The sequence below is a fragment of the Dermochelys coriacea genome, chromosome 15 (assembly GCF_009764565.3).
Source record: "Dermochelys coriacea isolate rDerCor1 chromosome 15, rDerCor1.pri.v4, whole genome shotgun sequence".
Taxonomy (NCBI): Eukaryota; Metazoa; Chordata; order Testudines; family Dermochelyidae; genus Dermochelys; species Dermochelys coriacea.
In genome coordinates this window covers 3,412,645-3,433,913 of record NC_050082.1, presented here as the reverse complement: position 1 = coordinate 3,433,913, position 21,269 = coordinate 3,412,645, and the positions used below count along the sequence as shown (strand labels likewise).

General features: G+C 46.5%; 1 protein-coding gene across 7 annotated transcripts in view; it reads left to right on the top strand.

Annotated features, from left to right (window-relative positions):
- MORC2 (MORC family CW-type zinc finger 2) overlaps positions 1–21,269 on the top strand; it is a 107,287-nt gene that overhangs the window by 54,685 nt on the left and 31,333 nt on the right. For all 7 annotated transcript variants that reach the window (XM_043497843.1, XM_043497842.1, XM_038373227.2 and 4 more), the window contains 3 exons: positions 6,929–7,011; positions 8,282–8,367; positions 20,525–20,665. In XM_043497843.1, coding sequence (XP_043353778.1) covers positions 6,929–7,011; positions 8,282–8,367; positions 20,525–20,665 — 310 coding nt within the window. The remainder of the gene's footprint in view (positions 1–6,928; positions 7,012–8,281; positions 8,368–20,524; positions 20,666–21,269) is intronic.

Below are 21,269 nucleotides of genomic sequence, written 5' to 3'. Positions count from 1 at the left end.
CTACTTGGTGAGGTTGCAGTTTAGGGTTTCATCCTACCAGGCCCTTCTGACAAGGTGTGAGCTCAGGGTCCCTGAGAAACGAATGTGCTTTGCAGACAAGGTCCTGCCATAAATGAAAAAGGAATTCGTGCCTCTAGTGTCAGATGGTGATGAGAACCAGTCTTCAGGCAGCCCTAGATGCAGTAGGCACTGCTACAAGATCCATGGCTATAGCTGTAATCATGAGATGATCATCGTAGTTGCAGGGCTTGGGCTTCCCTTGCAAGGCACAGACAATAGTAGAGGGTCTTCTATCAGAGCTCTTCAGTTCAAAGACTAATAAAAGCCTTAATAGCTTGAAGGATTTGCAGGCTACCAGATTGTCCCTCAGGGGCTACACACTGACCCCAAAAAGCAAGCACATGAAACAACCTTATGTGCCTCCGAAGGTCAGCCCTGCATTGGAGGGTTCAAGATGGTACATCTTTGTTATCAAAGGAAGGGAGGTCTACCGAAGATATGTCCTTCTTCCAAAAAAAAAAAAAAAAAGGGAGGTGTGAAATATATTCTGGTTTTAAGAGACCTTGATGTGTTTACGCTCAAGTTTGAAGTTCAGGATGGTCACCATAGCATAGATAATTCCCACGCTGGAGTTGGGAGCCCGATTTCTATCTGTCTATCTACAAGATGCATACTATCACCTATTATTCCACAGCATGGGAAGTACATGATATTCACGGTTGGCCACAAGCACTGTGTGCTATCCTTTGGACTCTGTCTCTCCAGAGTATTCACCAAAGCACTAGCAACAGTAGAGGCATACTTAAGAAAAAGAGGTATCGTGGTATAACCCTACCCAGGCAATTGGCTGATTTGAGAACAATCTTATCAGACCTCGGAATCATCTGCCTCACGTTCAGTCTGTTCCACACACTAGGCCTGAAAGTCAACATACAGAAATCAAACTTGAATCCAATCCAGAGAATCATATTCGTCGGGGTGATCCTTGACTCCACCAAATCCATGGCCTGCCTTCCCCAAACACATTTGAGAATCTGTCAACCTTGGAATCTGTTGATTTGGAATCATACTTACCACTGTAAGGATATGGCTTGCCCATCTATGTCACATGGCCTCCTGTATCTTTGTGACGCTGCATACCAGACTTCACTTTCACTGCATGCAGGGTTGGTTCAGGCTGGTCTGTATGCCCACCAGACATCTCAACATGTCTCTTTGTGTAGTCCCTCTAGTACTGTCATCTCGGAGAAGGTGAAAGGATCTAGCAAATGCCTAACCCTTTCTAGCTGCTTTTCCATCCCATATTATGCTGACAGAAGCATCACTTGTGGTATGGGAAACACACATGAAAGACTTTTGGGTACAAGGCTGCACTACAAGAGAAGCAAGGATACACATCAGCCTCCTGGAACTCTAAGCCATGCATAAGGCTTTTGAGTCCTTTCTCCATCATATCAAAGGGCAGACGGTCCAAATAATGACAGACAACATGACTAGCATGTTCTGCATTGAACAAGTCAATGTGAGGTCTTCCCTGCTCTGCCAAGAAGCCGTCAGACTTAGGAACTGGTGTACCAGGCGTGAGTTTTCCTGCAAGTGTACAACTGACCAGATCTGCAGAACACCTTGGCAGACAACCTGAGCATACACTTCTCTCCCAATCACAATGGGAGCTGAAGAATTCCATTGTTCAGAACGTCTTCTCACATTGACCTCCTAGGAGACCTATTCGCAACACAAGATGGCAAAAAGCATTTGATGTTCTGCTCCAGGGGAAAGTAAAACCGATACATTCCTAATCCAGTGGTTGGGAGCCTTGATACATGCCTATCCTCTGGGCCCTATGATTCCCAGGTTGCTCCAAAGGTCAGATAGGATTCAGCCAGGTTGCACTTGACAGCCCCGACATGGCCAAGATGATGCTGGTTCCTAGGCCTCCTGAGGCTATCAGCTGTTCAGCCCAAGACTTTACCTCTGCTTCTGGTTCTGGTGTTGCAAACTATGGGAGAGAGCCTGCATCCAGAACTGAGATCCTTCCATCTCGCAACTTGGGGACTCAGTGGCTGTTGGCTAAGCCTGCTCTTCTCCAGTCAGAAATGTTCTCAAGAATAGCAGAAAAGACTGAGACAAACTTATCTGGTGAAATGGATGATAGATTTTCACTGGCATCAGTGAGAAAACATCATTTCTTATCACTCTTCTGTGCCTGTGTTACAGGGTGACTGTTCGTTTGAGAGGGAACAAGTCCAGTGCACCTCTGATTCATCTGCTCACTCCAGTTGGGGTGTAAAAGAGGTAACTGGGCTCTAGAGGGGGAAGAGACCTTAGCGCGCCAGTGGAGTCAATCAGGAAAAGCCCAGGTGAGAGCTGTATGGGAGTGAGAGTTTTGGCAGGTGATTGCTGCCTGAGACCAGGAGATTGCAGAAGGTTCCTGAAAGAAGCAGAGGTTATCTGAAAGCAGGAGAGTAGCAAAGAGTGGTTTGATGACTGATCCTGAAGCCAGAGAATGAGGGCTGAAGTCAGGAGAGTAGCTGAGGGAGTTGCCTGCTGCTGGCTTTTAAACTGGAGAGTGAGAGCCAAGGGCAAGAGAGGGCTGAAGGCAGGAGAGCAGTGGAGGGGCTGGAGCCAAAGGACCAGAGAATACTGAAGCTCTCCTCGCAGGGAGGGTGAGAGAGGGGGTAGTTTCTGCTGGGAAGAATGGTGTGACGCTCCACCTGGAAGGGCTGGGGTGGCTATCCTGGTAAAGGAGAAGAGCAATAAAAGAGCTGGTGTATAGTGGAAGATGCTGGAGAATGGCAAGGAAGCACTCCCAGTAGGAGCTTCTTCCTAAAAGAGTGGGGTTTTAAGGATTGTATGCTCTGTGTGAGAGAAATTGATTGTTTGGGATTTTTGTTACGGGTGATTTGAACTGTTTTTGTAATAAACTATCCCCTAAGGAAGGTATTACTGAGTCAAGAAAGCTTGAGCGGAGTCACTGGGGACTCTGAAGAAGGGCAACTGAGGCAGACGTGCCTGTTCTGCCTCAACCTGCTGCTAGAGGGCACCTTAGGAGGGGCAGAGTCTTATCACACTCAAATCCTGGATTATCTGCTGGAGCTGAACAGAACAGCCTGTCCTTGAACTCAGTCAGGGTACACTTCTTAGCGGTTTCAACCAATCACTCTGACAGTATCTCTTCCTGTCTGACTAATTAATTAAGTTTTTAAAGTTTCTGATTAAGGTATTTTCACCAGTTAGGGAACCTGTTTCCCCATGGGATATTAATCCAGAACTTTCAGCTCTCATGGGCACATCCTTCAAACCAGTGGCAACCTGCTCTCTATTACACTTGTCTATGAAGACGACATTTCTGATTGCCATTATTTTGGTGAGAAGGGTTGGTGTGAGATCTAGGCACTGATGGCTCAACCCCAACCTCACACATTCTCCCTCTCCTTTATCTGGACAAGGTATCTCTGAGAACATATCCAAGATTTCTACCTAAGGTGGCCATGGAATTCTACTTAAACCAGCAAATCCACTACTGGTGTTCTTTCCTAATCCTCACACATAAAGGATGGAGGTGACACTTGACACCTTGGAAATAAGAAAGGCCTTGGCCTTCTACTTCCAGAGGACAAAACTATTCAGATCCTCACCCAGACTGTTCATCTGCATGGCAGAGAATGAATGTCTCAATTATATCAATGCAAAGATTGTCAAACTGGATCTCTGTGTCAATGCCTGCTACAAGGTGGCCAAAGTAGACTAGCTTACTACACTAAGCCTCACTCAACTAGCGCTCAAGAAGCATCACCAAGGAATTACCTCTGACATCTGCATGGGCAACCTGGATGTTGGTTCACACATTCCCAAAATGTTCTGTATGGGCTGAAGCCCTCCAGGTCCAATGTTGCCTTTAGTGAAGTGGTGCTGCAGTCCTTGTTTTATTGAAGACTCCAAGCTCCATTGCACAGGGTCACCTTTTGGGAGTCACCATTAGTGGCATGTCTATATGGACAAGCACCTGAGAATGACTAGTTACTTACCTTGTAGTAATTTGAGTTCTTCAAAATGTTTTGTCCATATGCATTTTCCACTGCCTGCCCTCCTTTCACTCTATCTCAGAGTCCTTACATCTTGGATTCTGCAGTTGAGGAAATTTAAGTGGCAGTTGGCTTGCTCTGCCCTTGTATGCCTTTGATCTGGAGCATGAGGATTCTTGGCACATTTGCATTTTACAGACACTGCTGGCCAAAAAAACTAGAAACTGCAGCACACAAAGTGCATGTGCACCCATTAGTGGAATATGTATGTGGACCACACATCTTGAAGATATCCTCTTATTGTACTTATTTTTCTAACTGAGGTATGCATAGAGACAGCTGTGGCTTTGGTTGGAGTGTCAAGTAGATGGTTTGAATTTTGATGCCACGAGCTAGATCAGGAACCGTCCTGTGTCTTTCACTCCTCACAATTCAGTCTCTAAGGCTACCAAATGGGCTTTTAGTAGATGTGAGTGCCAGCTGCTTCATGGATAATTAAGGACAAAAACGCTCTGATTGCTATTTTAGGTTAAACTTCATGCTGTTGGGTTCCTTGTGCTTTGTACGTAACACAAATTTGAGCTTTCCAGGCAAAATTCACTTAATTCCTCTAAGATTCCTCTTCAGTCTCTCTAAGAAATTACTAAAAGAAAAGGAGTACTTGTGGCACCTTAGTCACTAAGTCACTTAGTCACTAAGGTGCCACAAGTACTCCTTTTCTTTTTGCGAATACAGACTAACACGGCTGCTACTCTGAAATAAGAAATTACTGTTACAGTAATGACAGGTTTCAGAGTAGCAGCCGTGTTAGTCTGTATTCGCAAAAAGAAAAGGAGTACCGGTGGCACCTTAGAGACTAACAAATTTATTAGAGCATAAGCTTTCGTGAGCTACAGCTTACTTCATCGGATGCATTGGTGGAAAAAACAGAGGAGAGATTTATATACACACACACAGAGAACATGAAACAATGGGTTTATCATACACACTGTAAGGAGAGTGATCACTTAAGATGAGCCATCACCAGCAGCGGGGGGGGGGGAAGGAGGAAAACCTTTCATGGTGACAAGCAAGGTAGGCTAATTGCAGCAGTTAACAAGAATATCAGAGGAACAGTGGGGGGTGGGGTGGGGGGGAGAAATACCATGGGGAAATAGTTTTACTTTGTGTAATGACTCATCCATTCCCAGTCTCTATTCAAGCCTAAGTTAATTGTATCCAGTTTGCAAATTAATTCCAATTCAGCAGTCTCTCGTTGGAGTCTGTTTTTGAAGCTTTTTTGTTGAAGGATAGCCACTCTTAGGTCTACTACAGGACAGGCCCAACAAAGAAAATAACAGAATGCCACTAGCCATCACCTTCAGCCCCCACTAAAACCTCTCCAACGCATCATCAAGGATCTACAACCTATCCTGAAGGACGACCCATCACTCTCACAGATCTTGGGAGACAGGCCAGTCCTTGCTTACAGACAGCCCCCCAATCTGAAGCAAATACTCACCAGCAACCACCCACCACACAACAGAACCACTAACCCAGGAACCTATCCTTGCAACAAAGCCCGTTGCCAACTCTGTTCACATATCTATTCAGGGGATACCATCATAGGGCCTAATCACATCAGCCACACTATCAGAGGCTCGTTCACCTGCGCATCTACCAATGTGATATATGCCATCATGTGCCAGCAATGCCCCTCTGCCATGTACATTGGCCAAACTGGACAGTCTCTACGTAAAAGAATGAATGGACACAAATCAGACGTCAAGAATTATAACATTCAAAAACCAGTTGGAGAACACTTCAATCTCTCTGGTCACTCGATCACAGACCTAAGAGTGGCTATCCTTCAACAAAAAAGCTTCAAAAACAGACTCCAACGAGAGACTGCTGAATTGGAATTAATTTGCAAACTGGATACAATTAACTTAGGCTTGAATAGAGACTGGGAATGGATGAGTCATTACACAAAGTAAAACTATTTCCCCATGGTATTTCTCCCCCCCACCCCACCCCCCACTGTTCCTCTGATATTCTTGTTAACTGCTGCAATTAGCCTACCTTGCTTGTCACCATGAAAGGTTTTCCTCCTTCCCCCCCCCCCCCCCCCCCCCCCCCCCGCTGCTGGTGATGGCTTATCTTAAGTGATCACTCTCCTTACAGTGTGTATGATAAACCCATTGTTTCATGGTCTCTGTGTGTGTATATAAATCTCTCCTCTGTTTTTTCCACCAAATGCATCCGATGAAGTGAGCTGTAGCTCACGAAAGCTTATGCTCTAATAAATTTGTTAGTCTCTAAGGTGCCACAAGTACTCCTTTTCTTGTTACAGTAATGTTTTCCCACTCCACCATGTGTGTACACACACACACACACACACACACGTCTCTTCGCTAACTTCTTGCCTGTTTCCACATCAAGTTTTAAACTGTTTTCGCTTTCACAACATTGCACAGTTCTGCTTCAGTCCTTCTCTTTTCCTGCTCACCTGCTCTCTGCCATCCTTCACACCTTGATGTTTCCTTTGTCTCCTACTTGCGCTGTTGTGCCTCTTATTCTTTCTACTTCTTGCCCTCACTCCTAGTGCCCCCAATACCCTTGTGTCTGATTAGAGATCCCTCCTTCTGACTCACTGGTGGCTGGCTTTCCTCCACTCTCCTTGGTTCTAGCACTAGCTTCTCCTCATTTGCCCAGCCTTAGGCTCACATTTGGTAGTCTGACCTCTCATGTCCAAGATTTTATTTTGTACCTTCTTATGTCAGCTTGTCATCTCTCCCTTTCCTGTATTAGTGAGATGTAGTCTGTAAGCTCTCTGGGATCTATATTTCTGGGAAGTGCCATGCATGCTTGTGGCACATTCTTAAGTATTCAAGATTAATATTACTTCTTTGTATGTTTTCCAGCGGAGGAGAAGGCTCGAGAGGCAGAGAGTAAAGCCCGTGCACTAGAACTTCGCCTGGGTGGGGATCTCACACGAGACTCCAGGGTGAGACTTCTGCATTTCTCTGTTTGCTAAGGGTTTGGAGCCACCTCTCCCTGAGCTAAGTGGAGTTGGCAATACCAAGTACTAACCAGTGTTTCAGTGTGGACAGGTGGCCATTCCTGCTGGAGATGCTATTGTGCTGATTCCGTGTTCAGTCTTCCCAGGCATCCTTAATGTCTGTTTTCCTCAACAGATGTGCTTACGTTTCACAGGGTTTGACAGCGGCTTGTTTCTACTCAGTTGAGGGAGCCATGTGAGCATTGCTTCTGCATGGGTTGAAGTACCCCATGGATGTATGTGCAGTGGGCAGGCGACGCTCTGGCAGAGTGTCAGTATAGGGTCCTGGTGAGCTTGATTGTAAAGGTCCTTTGTTCAATGCCATTGCTCTAAAGAAGAGAGTGGAAGAACGTGAAGAAAGCCTGGATAGTAGTAAATTTCCAGATGTTTTTGTGGCTGCCACTCACCTGTTGGGCTTATGGTTTGGTCCTAAATTTGCCCTCTTCGTAGCTAGAATTTTTTTTCTCTTCTCACAAGCGGTATTCCTCTGAAGTCGCACCTTGTGCAACATTCATTCCAGCTCTGAAAGAAAGCTAAGCTAAGCAAGGCTAGGCCAGTCAATACTTGGATTTGAGACCTTCAAGGAAATCAGGTGATAAGTAAGGTGGCACTCAGTATTAAAAATGCCTCAACCTACTGGTAGATTTTTCATGAGAAGTACTGTAAAACCACATTCCTTAACCTACAGCACTATTTGTATGAGTTGGCATATTAGTCCCAGTGTCTTACCCAAATTCCATTTTGCCTTCCTAAATTCCCCCTACTGTTTCAGTTGGATACAGGATTCTTTCAGGTTTCAGAGTAGCAGCCATGTTAGTCTGTATTCACAAAAAGAAAAGGAGTACTTGTGGCACCTCAGAGACTAACAAATTTATTTGAGCATAAGCTTTCGTGAGCTATAGCTCAAGTGAAGTGAGCTGTAGCTCACGAAAACTTATGCTCAAATAAATTTGTTAGTCTCTGAGGTGCCACAAGTGCTCCTTTTCTTTTTACAGGATTCTTTGTTTCCTCTTCTAATCTGTCGTGTAATGTTGCTGAGGGTGGTTAAACAATTGTTGTGCTTCATCCCAGAAGTAGCTGTTTTTGTTGATTTACTGTGGCTAGTGAGAAGATTTCTGTGTCTAAGTCTGTAAAATGCTTTGGGATCCTTTTGGAAGGAGAGGTGCTACAGAAATGTTTAATTTTGATTTTACTGTGAGGTGCTTCATGTCTGCAGGTGACTCTACGGCAAGTCCAGAACACAGCCATAACCATGCGTAGAGAGGCTGATGTCAAGCGGCGGATCAAGGAGGCAAAGCAGCGGTGAGTACAAGGCCACTTGGGGCTTCAGTTGTCCCGAGCTGTTACTCCATAGCCTTCTCAGGCTTGAGCAGGTGTCTGTTATCTTGGCTCATCCCCAGGGACCACCCAGTTGACCTTGTTGGAAGAACATAGCCAGTTCTACTCTGAAGCCCATGTAGATGAGGCTATTCAGAGCTTTGCACCTTTCACCTTGCAAGATGACCTTGTTGAGAGGAGTTTGCTGTTCTGATAGCTTGGGGCTCTCCATGCCCCTCTTCCTTACTGAACTTGCTAAAATGTATTTGTTATGGTTTGCGAGCCTGGTTTTCTAGAAACTCCCACTGTTTTTATTCAATTGGGATGGACAATTTTGATGTTGATACCAAGCAACTTAATTGTCCAGCAGTGAAAGGAATAGTGGACTGTTTGTTTAGACAAAACTGGCATCCTTTCAAATGAATGCAAAGTCAGGACCTAAGGGGTCCATGAAGCAATTCTGGATAAGTTTGTTAGCTGGGCGTTTTCAGTATGATGATACCGCAGAGGTCATCATAAGTGTTCATAATTAAGTTCTCTCCCGTTGAGGTGAATGGGAGGTTCCCTGCTCTCTTGGTGATACTTCTGTTATGTCCTGAAGGCTTCCTTTACTACCAGAAGATGAGGTTAGGGCTGCACTAGCATGATCAGGGGGTTGCAGTGTAATGCAATAGCTACTCCACATGACTTGGCTTTGCCTGAGTGGATGGGACCAAATCGCACTATAACCAGGCTACCCAGTGGTGGCACTAGGTCTGTAATAGGATTCAGGCCATCTCCACGCTACAGTAGCACAGCTATGGCACTGTAGCTATGCCATCGTAGCTCTATTGTGTAGAAGGTTCCTGCTTTGACCAAAGGCATTTTTCCATCAATGTACTTTATCCATTTCTGTGGGAGGCAGAAGCTAGGTTGACTGAAGAATTCTTTTGTTGAACTAACTAACTCCCACTGTAGATTCTATCGACCTAACTACGGTGTATGGGACCTGAAATTTTTCACAGCCATGAGCGATATAGCTATGTCAATCTTAATTCACAGGTGTAGACATGGCCTCAATAACATGTCACAGCAGGATTGGGTGACTGTTGTCTTATAACCTGATTCATCTTGGTAGTTTTGCTACTGTAGATGAGCCCATAGAAGAAAACAGTAGTATGCCAGTGGGAGCTTTGTTGACCTCTTTGCCATTGCAAATTCATGAGACGAGATCAAAAGCTGAGCCTCCTTCAAAAAAGTGGAATTCCCCCTGCGACTCCACAAGGTGGTGGTAGACTTAACCGACTTGCTTAATGTGCATACCTTCTGTGTGCACGCATCCTGATAAATTCCCTTCACACTTTGGGAAATACAGGTATAGATCTTAATATACCTTTCTTACATTCTTTCATAAGCAGTGAAATACTTTTAAATGTCATTGTTGTTAATGGTCATCATTGTCATTGAGTAAGCATCCATACAAAATGACCGGGATAGGCCGTGCTAGGATCTGTTGATTCAGGCTTTCTGCAAACTCAGGCAGATGTCTATGAATTGGTTATACTCACTTCACATTTTGAAGGGTTTTTTCATAACCATAATAGCTAGAGACTCACCAATTTAGAATGAAAGCTGAGACTTTGAGAACAATTGAGAGGTCTGTCTGCCTGCCCCTCCTCCAACACAAATTCACTTGTGTCCCCCCCCCCCCCCCCCCGAGTACTGCACTTCGGGAAGCACTGACCGAAAATCTTTGCTAGATGTGGACCTAGATAGACTCTCCTGCAGACAGCAGAAGGAGAGAATAGTTTGAATTTAAAATTGATCTTAGAGTTGTGACTTCAGGGATGCAGAAATCCATGTGGGAGACAGTTTTTCTTCTATTCCCATGTACATAACGTCTTTTCCCTTATTAATTATTTCTTGGTTCTGATGGAAGTGCTGCATAAAATAGAATCCTATGAATGGGGCCCAAGGGGATGTTCTACTCTCCCTTTTTAATAGACATAAAACACCTAGTGCATCCCAGCAAACAACTCCTCTTGGAAATGCAGCATCCCACTATTAAACAGCAAATGTGAAACTATAAGAACTAAAATTCAAGAAAGCTTTAGAAACAGCAACACTGAACTTACCCCCCGAGTGTAGTTGGGAAACCTTTAAAGCTAACATACATGATCATACTTCCCTACATAAAAAAGTTTTAAAGAAATACTGAAATCAACTGCAGAAATCAAAAATAAATACCTAGGCAGTAAAACCTAAGCAGATATTAAAGCTCTCAACTGCAAAAACAAACTTAGCTCTAGGAGATAGCCTAACCCTGGCTAAACATGTCTGAAAAGTTTCAGAGGGTGGGGAAATGAATGTGTGAGACAAACCTGAAAATTCCTAGCCTGATCAACCAGGCACAATGATTTGGCCAAATTTATTTCTGAGCTAGAATTAGTGAATTGTCAAGTAACTTCAGGTCTGCAAATAATAGAGCATAAAACCCTATGTACTGTTTCTCTCTCTCCTCCCCCCAAGTCCTCAGGTAAGCAAAGACTTTTTAGATGGGGCAGGACTCTCTCTAACTGAAGAACTATACAAGTCTAGAAAGCAAGATACTGAACAAGGTCCCAGGAGGTAAAGGGAGCCCTATTGTACAAAACAACACCTTCCCCAGACTCCCAATAAACTCTTCACTTAAAAAAATAGAATTTATAGGTGACTTCTGCAACTCCTGCTAGATCATCTTCCTACTGTTAACTTACATTGGTTCTGATTTCATTAATATACTAAACCCAGTGCACCTTCTCTAACACAAGTCCTGATAGCCTTATGAAATGTCAACAAAAATATAGCAAATGGGACAGAATTGATATTACCAAAAATAACAGGCTTTGTATTATGAAGTCCACTGTTTGTCTGGCAAGATAAGTCAACCTACTCTGGCCCCTTGTAACGGTTAAGAAGGACGAGTTCTATTGGGAGTTCACATTGAAAGAGGCTTCCATTAACAGGCTTACTACTCAAGGAAAAATGAAATTTTCTCTTAAATTTGTACAGTGAGACAACTACTGCATACCCCGTCCAGAAGCCTTTTAGAAACTGGAAATAACTCTCCTGCCTTTGAGCTCCAGAGGGGAACCAGGCAATGGAGGTGCACTGTCCCCCTTCCTTTTGTCACAGAAGCTCACATCTGCATAAATTCTCAAGTCACAGGAGTCCAACTGGCAAAGTTTTAACACCAAAACTCTTTGTGTGAATTACCTGTTTCTGTGTTGTCCTAACCCTGACATCTCTGCCTGCAGTATTCAAAATGTTGGCGCCCTTTAATAAATGTCCAGGATTAAAAATCAATTGGGACACAAATATTCCAGGTAGTCTCCCAACAATTGGTTCAATCAAAACTTACTTCACTACAGAATGTTCTGTCTCTTAAATATCTGGGCATGAATGTGACAATGAGATCGATGTAATTTATAAAATGAATGATCACCTAACACTAGATAAAGTCTGTCAACTGCTAGCCAAGTGGGCACTTCTTCAGATATTCCTTATCTCCAAAGTTAACGTTAATAAAAATGTTTATCTTAGTAATGTGCACTTGTCTTTGAAAATGTTGCTGTCTCATTAACAAAGAATTTCTTTAAAAGGCTGCCATATCAGCTTTGCTCTGGGCCAGCGGAGTCCTAAGCAATGACTACAATACAGGAAGGAAGGAAGAGATTGCTGTCCCTAGCTTCTGCCTTTATTACTTAAGGTACATCTACACAGCAAAAAAACCCCAAACCCTCAGCAGCAAATCTCAGAGCCCAGGTCCACAGATTCAGGTTCACCAGACTTGTGCTACAGTGCTAAAAGTAGGTGTGTAGTTGCTGCATCTCAGCCTGGAGCTTGGGTTCTGAAGCCCAGGGAGGGGGTGTTTCAGAACCCTAGTTCCAGCCTGAACCAGAGCGTCATGGCTATATTTAGCACTGTAGAACAAGCCTCATGAGTCCAAGTCAGTAGACCCAAGCTCTGAGACTCACTGCCGCAGGTTTTGTTGTTGTGTAGATGTATCCTTAGCCTCCCAACTGTGATATCTTGATTCTAGGACACCCCAAAAGCTCCGGTTTCAGAGTAGCAGCCGTGTTAGTCTGTATTCGCAAAAAGAAAAGGAGTACTTGAGGCACCTTAGAGACTAACAAATTTATTAGAGCATAAGCTTTCGTTAGCTACAGCTCACTTAAGCTCCAGAAAGTGAACTTAAAAAGGATTTAATGGATCAGTTTTGTTAGGAGATTTTGTGCCTTTGATCTATTGGGCCATGAAGCAAAGCCCTGCAGTTAAAAATATCCCTGCATCTCCTAGTCTGGCTACAGCTAGGAGTATAGAATCACATTAATACAAATAATAAGAGAATGGACATTGACTAGATCAATTTGTCAGGCATTTATTCTAAAATATTTCAGCAGCATAGGATAACCTTCCATCTAACAACTGCAAATCATAAGAACTGACACATACATGACACATTTCATATTCTTGGGTCTGGTCTACACTAGTTTGGGGGGGGAGATTGATCTAAGTTACGCAACTTCAACTATGTGAATAGCACAGCTGAAGTCGACATACTTAGATCTACTCACCACGGTGTCTTCACTGCAGTGAGTCGACTGCTGATGCTCCCTGGTCCACTCCGCCTGCACCTCTTGCTCTGATGGAGTACCAGAGTCGATGGGAGAGCACTCGGCGGTCGATTTATGGTGTCTACACGATCGACCCCCTCTGGATCGATCACTGCCCGTCGATCCAGCAAGTAATGTAGACGAACCCTTAGAGAAAACAAGAGAATGTGAATGAAGATGATGAACAGATAGCTGAATAGCTCCAAAAAAGGCTTCCAACTTTTCACCAGATGAGGCATGAAATGATTAATCTGGGTGAAGCACGAGAGCTAAAAATCTTGATGTAAACTGGGAAACAAAAATTGGATACATTATGCTCTGTAACTATTACTGATGCAAGTGCTGATATAGCAGTCACTGCTGTACAAGATCCAAAGGAACACTCAGTCTGATCCTGGATCTACCAGTCTAAATTCTACAAGGTGCTAAGTATGGATTGCACAGGTGGCTCATCACTGCATCATTGGACAGTAATTTACAATTTTCATTTAGAGAACCATAGTTTATGTAAAATGTAGACAAGTACTTTTAAATATTTTGCACCAAATGTACATCAGTGCAACCATGGTGGTTCTTCGAATACATTCCAATCAGGTGTGTGCATATGCTGGGTGCACGCCAGCTGGAAGATTTTTCCCTTAGCAGCATCTGTAGGGTCGGCCTGGGCGCCGCCCTGGAGTCGCACCTTCATGGTGCCCAGTATAGGGCCCTGCTGACCCACCACCCCCTGAGTTCCTTCTTACCACTGGTGACGTCTAGCTGGAACAAACTGTTGTTTTTGCTTTGCAAGCGCGTTTGGGCAGTATCCACTCTTCGTGTTCATAGTTTGTAGTTGTTCCTAGTGTTTGTTAATTAGTTAATAGTATTAGTAATTCTGAAGTTTCCTTTTGGCCTCCCCCTCACCCCCAACAACTCTTCCGCAGTACCAGGGTATGCCTCGGTCCCCAGGGTTCAAGCTCTGTGAGGACTGTGCCTAAGAGTGACCTGCACTCTTCCTGTCAGCAGTGTCTCAGGGAGAGCCACCAGAAGGAGAAATGCAGAATTTGCAAAGGGTTCCATCCTAGGATCTTAAAGGACCAAGATCAAAGACTTAAGATCCTTCTAATGGAAGCGGCACTCTGGCCGCAATCCGAACCTGGGTCGGTAGAATCCTCGCCCAGCACCTCGTTGGTGCACAAGCCGATACCGAGGAAGGACCCCAAGGAGTCTCAGCTCTGACCATAGACAGTCTTCTGTGGCACACCGGTCTCAATCCCCAATGCCCCAGAAAAAGAAAAGCCTGGAGAAGGGTCACTCTCCCACTCCAAGCCCAAGGAGCCTGGGGCAGGGGGACCTGATTCAGGCAAGGGGGACCTGATTCAGGCATCATCACCTCAGCTCCTCTGCCTCCTAGGGTCTCATCGATTCCTGCCCTCCTCTGGGTCCAGTTACAGCACCCCTCAATGCCAGAGGCATTCAGTGCAGCTCAGGACCTTATGCATCTCATGGCACTGTCCTCCCTGCAGAGGAAAAACAAGTTGCCAGTGACTGCCCGGCCCCCATTCCCATCAAGGGGCAAGCCGGCAATGATGGCGCATCGATTCCCATCTCCAGCGCGCCTCTCGGATACCTTGGAGTCGGAGGCGGAATCCTACTGCTCTGATGGGACCAGGAACAGACTGTCCAGGTCCCACCGTAACCACCAGCCCTATCCGGCACTGTGACCACCGAAGTGGCAACCCTCGACTAAGTGGCCCTTCTGGACACCCTGGGCGTATCATCAGAGCTAGGGACAAATCCAAGGGTCAGGGTCCAGGTCCACATCGGTGTCTTCAACATCTTTCATCCCTCCGCATGCACCGCCAGCAGCAGCGCAACCAACACCCCTACCTTAACCTGCGGCGCCGGCATTAACTCTTCCAACATTGGCACCGCCAGCAGCAGCAATCTCGGCACCGCCAGCATTGGCACTGATGATTGCGGTTCCAGTGGCCCCAGAAGTGCAGGCCACGGACTTGGCAGCACAGCAGTACAGGGTGCCGCATGACCCCCTGGGCACTGAGGGGAGTGAGTAGGGCCCATTGCCAGGACTTTCCTCCTCATACTCCCCAGATGAAGGCGGGGACATAGACTGCCCCGACCTTGGAGGACAACATGGTCCTGCAATAGCTGCTGCAATAGGCAGCCCAGAACTTGGGGATCCAGGCAGAGGAGGTGGTAGAGGACACTGACCAGACGGTTGACATCCTCACCCCCTCCAGACCCTCTCGTATTGCCTTGCCATTAATACAGACTATTGCTGAGACCACAAAGACATTGTGGCAGACCTCGGCCCCTCTGTCCCCTATGGCCAAGAGAAATGAGAGGCGATACTTTGTCCCTTCAAAGGGATACGCACATCTTATATACCCAACCACCCCCCGATTCCCTGGTGGTTGTTGCAGCTAGCCAGCGTGAGCACCAGAGCTACAGGGGCCCTCCTCTAAAAATAGGGGTACTAAAAGACTAGACCTTTTTTGGGAGGAAGGTCTACTCCACTGTGGGGTTGCAGCTCCGCATATCAAACCAGCAGGCCATTGTTAGCAGATACTTGCATAACACCTGTGGCGTGATGGTCAGATTTGCTGAACTGCTGCCACAGGACTTGCATGCAGAGTTCTCAGCACTGGCAGAGGAAGGGAAACTAATTACTTGAGCTTCCCTACAGGCCGCATTGGACATGGCAGATTCGGCTTCCCTCACAATGAGCACAGGGGTTGCAATGAGGAGGAGTTCCTGGTTGCAGGTCTCGGGTCTCCCCTACAAGGTCCAACAAACCATCCAGGACCTCCTCTTTGAGGATTCGATCCTCTTTTCTGATAAAATGGGCAAAAGACTCCATAGTCTAAGGGACTCAAGGGCCACCCTCAAGTCCTTTGGCCTCCACACGCCTGCCACTCTGCGCAGTCAGTTCTGGCCGCAGCTTCCCTCGTGATTCTACCAACCACAGAACCGTCAGGATTCTCCTCGGAGTTGGAATAGGAGCGGCATGAAAAGAAGGCACCCATCCTCAGGCCAGGGCTATGGCCAGTCCAAACCACCTCCTGGCCCTAGACCGGCCTTTTGAGGGTGCTGTCGAGGGCGACGCACCAGTACAAGAACTGGATCTACCCAGCCTTACCTTTTCATCCCAACTATCCCCTTCCTACCATGCATGGTCCCGTATCACTTTGGACCAGTGGGTACTCTCCATCCAATTCTGTGCCCTCCCACCCTTCCAGCCCCCTTCCCCGTCCCTCTTCAGGAATCCCTCTCACAAGCAAATCCTTATACAAGAGATGCACTCGCTCCTCTCACTAGGGGCAGTGGAAGAGGTTCCTCAGGAGCAAAGGGGCAAGGGTTTCTACTCCCGATTATTTCCTAATACCGAAAGCCAAGGCTGGACTCAGGCCCATTTTAGACCTGCGAGAACTCAACAAGTTTGTGAAGAAGTTCAAGTTCTGCATGGTCTCTTCGGCCTCCATTATCCCCTCATTGGATCCAGGGGACTGGTATGCTGCCCTCAACTTGAAGGACGTATACTTCCACATAGCAATAATTCTACCCCACAGAAAATATCAGGTTTGTGGTGATCAGCAACCACTATCGGTTCGCAGTCCTCCCTTTTTGCCTGTCAGCAGCTCCTCGAGCGTTCACCAAGTACATGGCAGTTGTGGCAGTGTTCCTGCACAAGCAGCAGGTACAGGTGTTCCCATACCTCGACGACTGGCTGATCAAGGGCTGCTCCAGGTCTCAGGTGGAGGCACAGGTCAGCTTCATAAGAACAACGTTTGGCAAACTGGGTCCCCTTCTAAACGAAGGGAAATCAGCACTGTCCCCTGTTCAGAGGATAAAGTTTATAGGGGCAGTACTGGACTCGACACAAGCCAGGGCATACCTCCCAGAAGCGAGGTTTTGGTCCCTGGGTGACATCATACGAGGTCTCAGGCAGTTCCCCACCACTACACCAAGGAATTGCCTGAAGCTCCTGGGACACGTGGCGGCTTGTACCTACATAGTACAGCAGGGATCAGCAACCTTTTGGCATGCGGCCTGCCAGGGAAAGCTGCTGGCGGGCCGGGCCGGTTTGTTTACCTGCAGTGTCCGCAGGTTCGGCTGATCACAACTCCCACTGGCCACGGTTCGCCATCCCAGGCCAATGGGGGGCTGTGGGAAGCAGCATGAGTCGAGGGATGTGCTGGCCGCCCTTTCCGCAGCTCCCATTGGCCTGGGACAGCGAACCGCGGCCAGTGGCAGTTGTGATCGGCCGAACCTGCAGATGCTGCAGGTACTCAAACCGGTGCGGCCCACCAGTGGCTTTCCCTGGTGGATCGCGTGTCAAAGGTTTCCGATACCTGTAGTACAGTGTGCCAGACTCAGATTTCTACCACTTCAGTTGTGGCTAGTGTCAGTGTATTGGCCAGTCTGGACAGGATTATAACCCTGCCTTGCCCAGCACTTGACTCCCTCCTGTGGTGGCTCAACCCACAGGTAGTAGGTGCAAGAGTCCCCTTCACTAGCCCTCAGCCATCCTTCTTGCTAGTGACAGATGCATCAGAGTTGGGCTGGGGGGCACATTTGGGAGACCTCAGAACACAAGGCCTCTGGCCTCAGGCGGAACTCGCTCTACACATGAATGTCAGGGAGCTGAGAGCAGTGTGCCTGGCATGCCAGACTTTCAGAACCCACCTAGCAGGGAGATGTGTGTCTGTCAAGACTGATGCACAACACCACGGCAATGTTTTATACCAACAAACGGGGGTACACACTCCTCTCTTGTGTATCAGGAAGCCTTCATGCTGTGAGACTTCTCTGTAGAGCACTCAATACACCTCCAAGCGTTGTACTTCCCTGGAGTACAGAACGAGCTGGCGGACTGTCTCAGCAGGTCGTTTCATGGCCACAAGTAGTCCCTTCGCCCAGATGTAGTAAACTCAATCTTCCATCTGTGGGGCTTTTCCCAAATAGACCTGTTCGCTAAGTGACACAACAGGAAGTGTCAGCGATTCTGCTCCTTCCTCAGTCACAGCCCGGGCTAAATCATGGACACGTTCTTCCTTCCATGGGGAGGTCATCTCCTATATGCGTTCCCACCTGTCCCCCTTGTTCACAAGGTGCTCCTCAAGATTCGCAGGGACCAAGCTTTGGTGATATTGATAGCTCCAAGCTGGCCCCGCTAGCATTGGTATACATCACTCCTGGAAATGTCCGTGGAAACCCCAGTCACCCTGCCGCTCTTCCCAGACTTAATAATGCAGGAAAACAGCTGCCTCCACCATCTGAACCTCGAGTTGCTCCACCTCACAGCATGGAAGCTCTGTGGCTGAATGCAGTGGTGCTCTCTTGCTCTGATCAAGTCAGACAAGTTGGCAGCAGAAAACCCTCCCACTTGGAAAGGTAGATAGATCTTGTGAAGAGCTTTTCAATTTGGTTGGTGCAGCACCTTCCGTCCCCAACGCTCGCTGCGGTGCAATTTATACTGGACTATATTCTCCCTCTCAAGCAGCAGGGGCTGTCCATGTCCATAAGGGTTCACTTGGCGGCCATCTCCACTTTCCACCCAAGCGCAGAGGGCTGCTCGGACTTTGCTTACCCAATGGTCAACCGTTTCCTCGAAGGTCTCGAAAGGCTATATCAGCAGGTCCGAAAGCCTATCCTGGCTTGGGACCTCAATCTGGTCCTTTCCAGACTATGGCATTGCCATTTGAGCGCTTGGTGACATGCTCCCCATTCTATCTCTCATACAGAATGGCGTTTCTGGTAGCGATAACCTCAGCTAGGAGGGTGTCTGAGCTCAGGGCCCTAACATCAGAGCCCCCTTACGCTGTATTCCATAAGGACAAGGTTCAGCTCAGGCCTCACCCAGCTTTTCTCCCAAAGGTTGTCTCACAATTTCACATGAACCAGGATATCTTCCTCCCTGTATTCTACCCTAAGCTGCACTCCAGGGATGTCCGCAGAGTGGTAGCCTTCTACGTGGAGAGAATGAAGCTGTTCAGAAAATTGGAGCAGTTATTTGTGGCAGTGGTGGACAGAATGAAAGGTCTTCCTGTCCCCTCTCAATGTAGCTCTTCATAGATCGTGTCATGGATACGGGAGTGTTGCCGCTTGGCAAAGGTGCCCGTTCTTTCAATCACTGCGCGCTCCACCAGGGCTCTGGCCTCCTCTTCAGCCTTCTTGACGCAGGTTTCCACCCAGGAAATCTGCAGAGCAGCAACGTGGTCCTCCATACACACTTTCACCATGCAATCACCCAGCAAGCCAGAGACAATGCGGCCTTTGGGAGAGCGGTGCTACAATCAGTGGATGACTCTGACCCCACCTCCTAAACTTGGGCTTGTGAGTCACCTGATTGGAATGGATGGGAACAAGCACTTGAAGAAAAAACGGTTACTCACCTTCTTGTAACTGTTCTTCTTCGAGATGTGGTGTTCATGTCCATGCCAATACCCAATCTCCTATCCCACTGTTGGAGTAGTTGGCAAGAAGGAACTAAGGTGGGTTGGTAGGGCCTCATATTAGGTGCCATGAAGGTGTGACTCCAGGGGCACCCAAGCCAACCCTATGGATGCTGCTAAGGGAAAAATCTTCTGACTAGTGTGCACACACCTGATTGGAATGGACGTGAACAACACATCTCGAAGAACAACAGTTACAAGAAGGTGAGTAACTGTGTTTTTTTTTCTACATGCCAACCGGTATAATCACCAGTAGTCAAAGATGTGGGGTCACGTTTTCAAAAGTGCTCAGCAGTTACAACTGGAGACAGATTTTCACTGAAGCTGCTTGGTGAAAATCTATGCATTTTATTTAGGTACCTATATGGAAGTGGAGTGCTCCTGAAAATTTGGCCCATAATGCCTAGAAAGGAGCTCTGCTCTGTGTGCTGTGTGGGTATGTCTGCAGCTTAAAATCTGTTGGAAGGGTATTCCAAAATAAGTATCCATAATAATGTAAGCCCTCATCCCCAGGAAATCCAAGGGCTATGTACTGAAATTGTCGGGTATAATGTTAGGTATGTACTGAAACGTTTGAGTCCAATTTTGCCTTCAAAGCACAGTTAGCATGTTCTGCAAGCCACAAATCATGTGAATGTGTTACTATTAAAGGGTATAATCTGCTACAAAACATATAGACAAGTTACAGACTCTGATCAAATCTAACTCCTTTGCCTTGACATATTAAAAGAAAAATATTTGGACCAGAACCATGACCCCTTCAAAAAACGTCAAAAAGTATGGTGTGTCAGATCTATAGTTAGCTCAACAAATGTACGTGTCAGTGTTGCAAAATGTAACCTGTAATTTGCATTCAGTAAATAATATTTAAAAATTTTAAACAGTGACATCATCAGGAAATACTTAAGGACAGAAATAATGGGGGTTTTATGGCTGTTGTTTTACATCTCTGGATGTGGCAAAGAGCTGGTCTAGGTCACTTTTTTTGGGGAGTGGGGGGATTCTTCTCTGTATACTATAGAGGTTTCTGATTATTGTTGCCTCTTGTTCCAGGGCACTGAAGGAGCCTAAAGAGTTGAACTTCATCTTCGGGGTGAATATCGAACAGCGGGATTTGGATGGCATGTTCATCTATAACTGCAGTCGGCTGATTAAGATGTATGAGAAGGTTGGCCCACAGCTGGAGGGTGGCATGTGAGTTCCTTTCAGAAATCGTCAGAGTTCCCTTTGCTTAGGACTGAAATTGGCTTGTACAACAGAGCTAGGGAGGCAACCTGAACCATTCCCTCTGTATACAGTACAGTCACTCAGTATCAGCCACAGTCATAGTCTGTTTTGTTTTATTATGTAATTTAAAGCCCCAGATTTCCCAGTAAAGATGAAGTTCTGCATGCAGAGACGGGAGTTTGCCCTGCAGTGACATAAGGTTTTTCTGCTCTGCCAGCATTTGGTACTGAGTCCTTCCCAGAGATGCCGAATGAAAGTTGACAATTCCTCACTACTTACTAACCACTTCTGTGTCACTAAGAAGACTAACCCTTGGGGCAAGGCAGGATTATTGGGGCTAGTTGAACATTCAGTACTTGAAAGCAAAGATCTCTTTTTGTGTACAGTAAGGAAGTCAAAAACATTTACTCCTGCTGGAATTCTGTGCAACGCAGAATTTGCGAAGAATTTATGTTCCCCACAGAATTTTATTTTTTCCTGCAGAATTTGTCACTTCTTTGTGGGGGGGAAAAAATGACAACCCACCCGTGCAGGGAACAGTAATGGCAGCCCAGCCATATTCCTGCTGTTA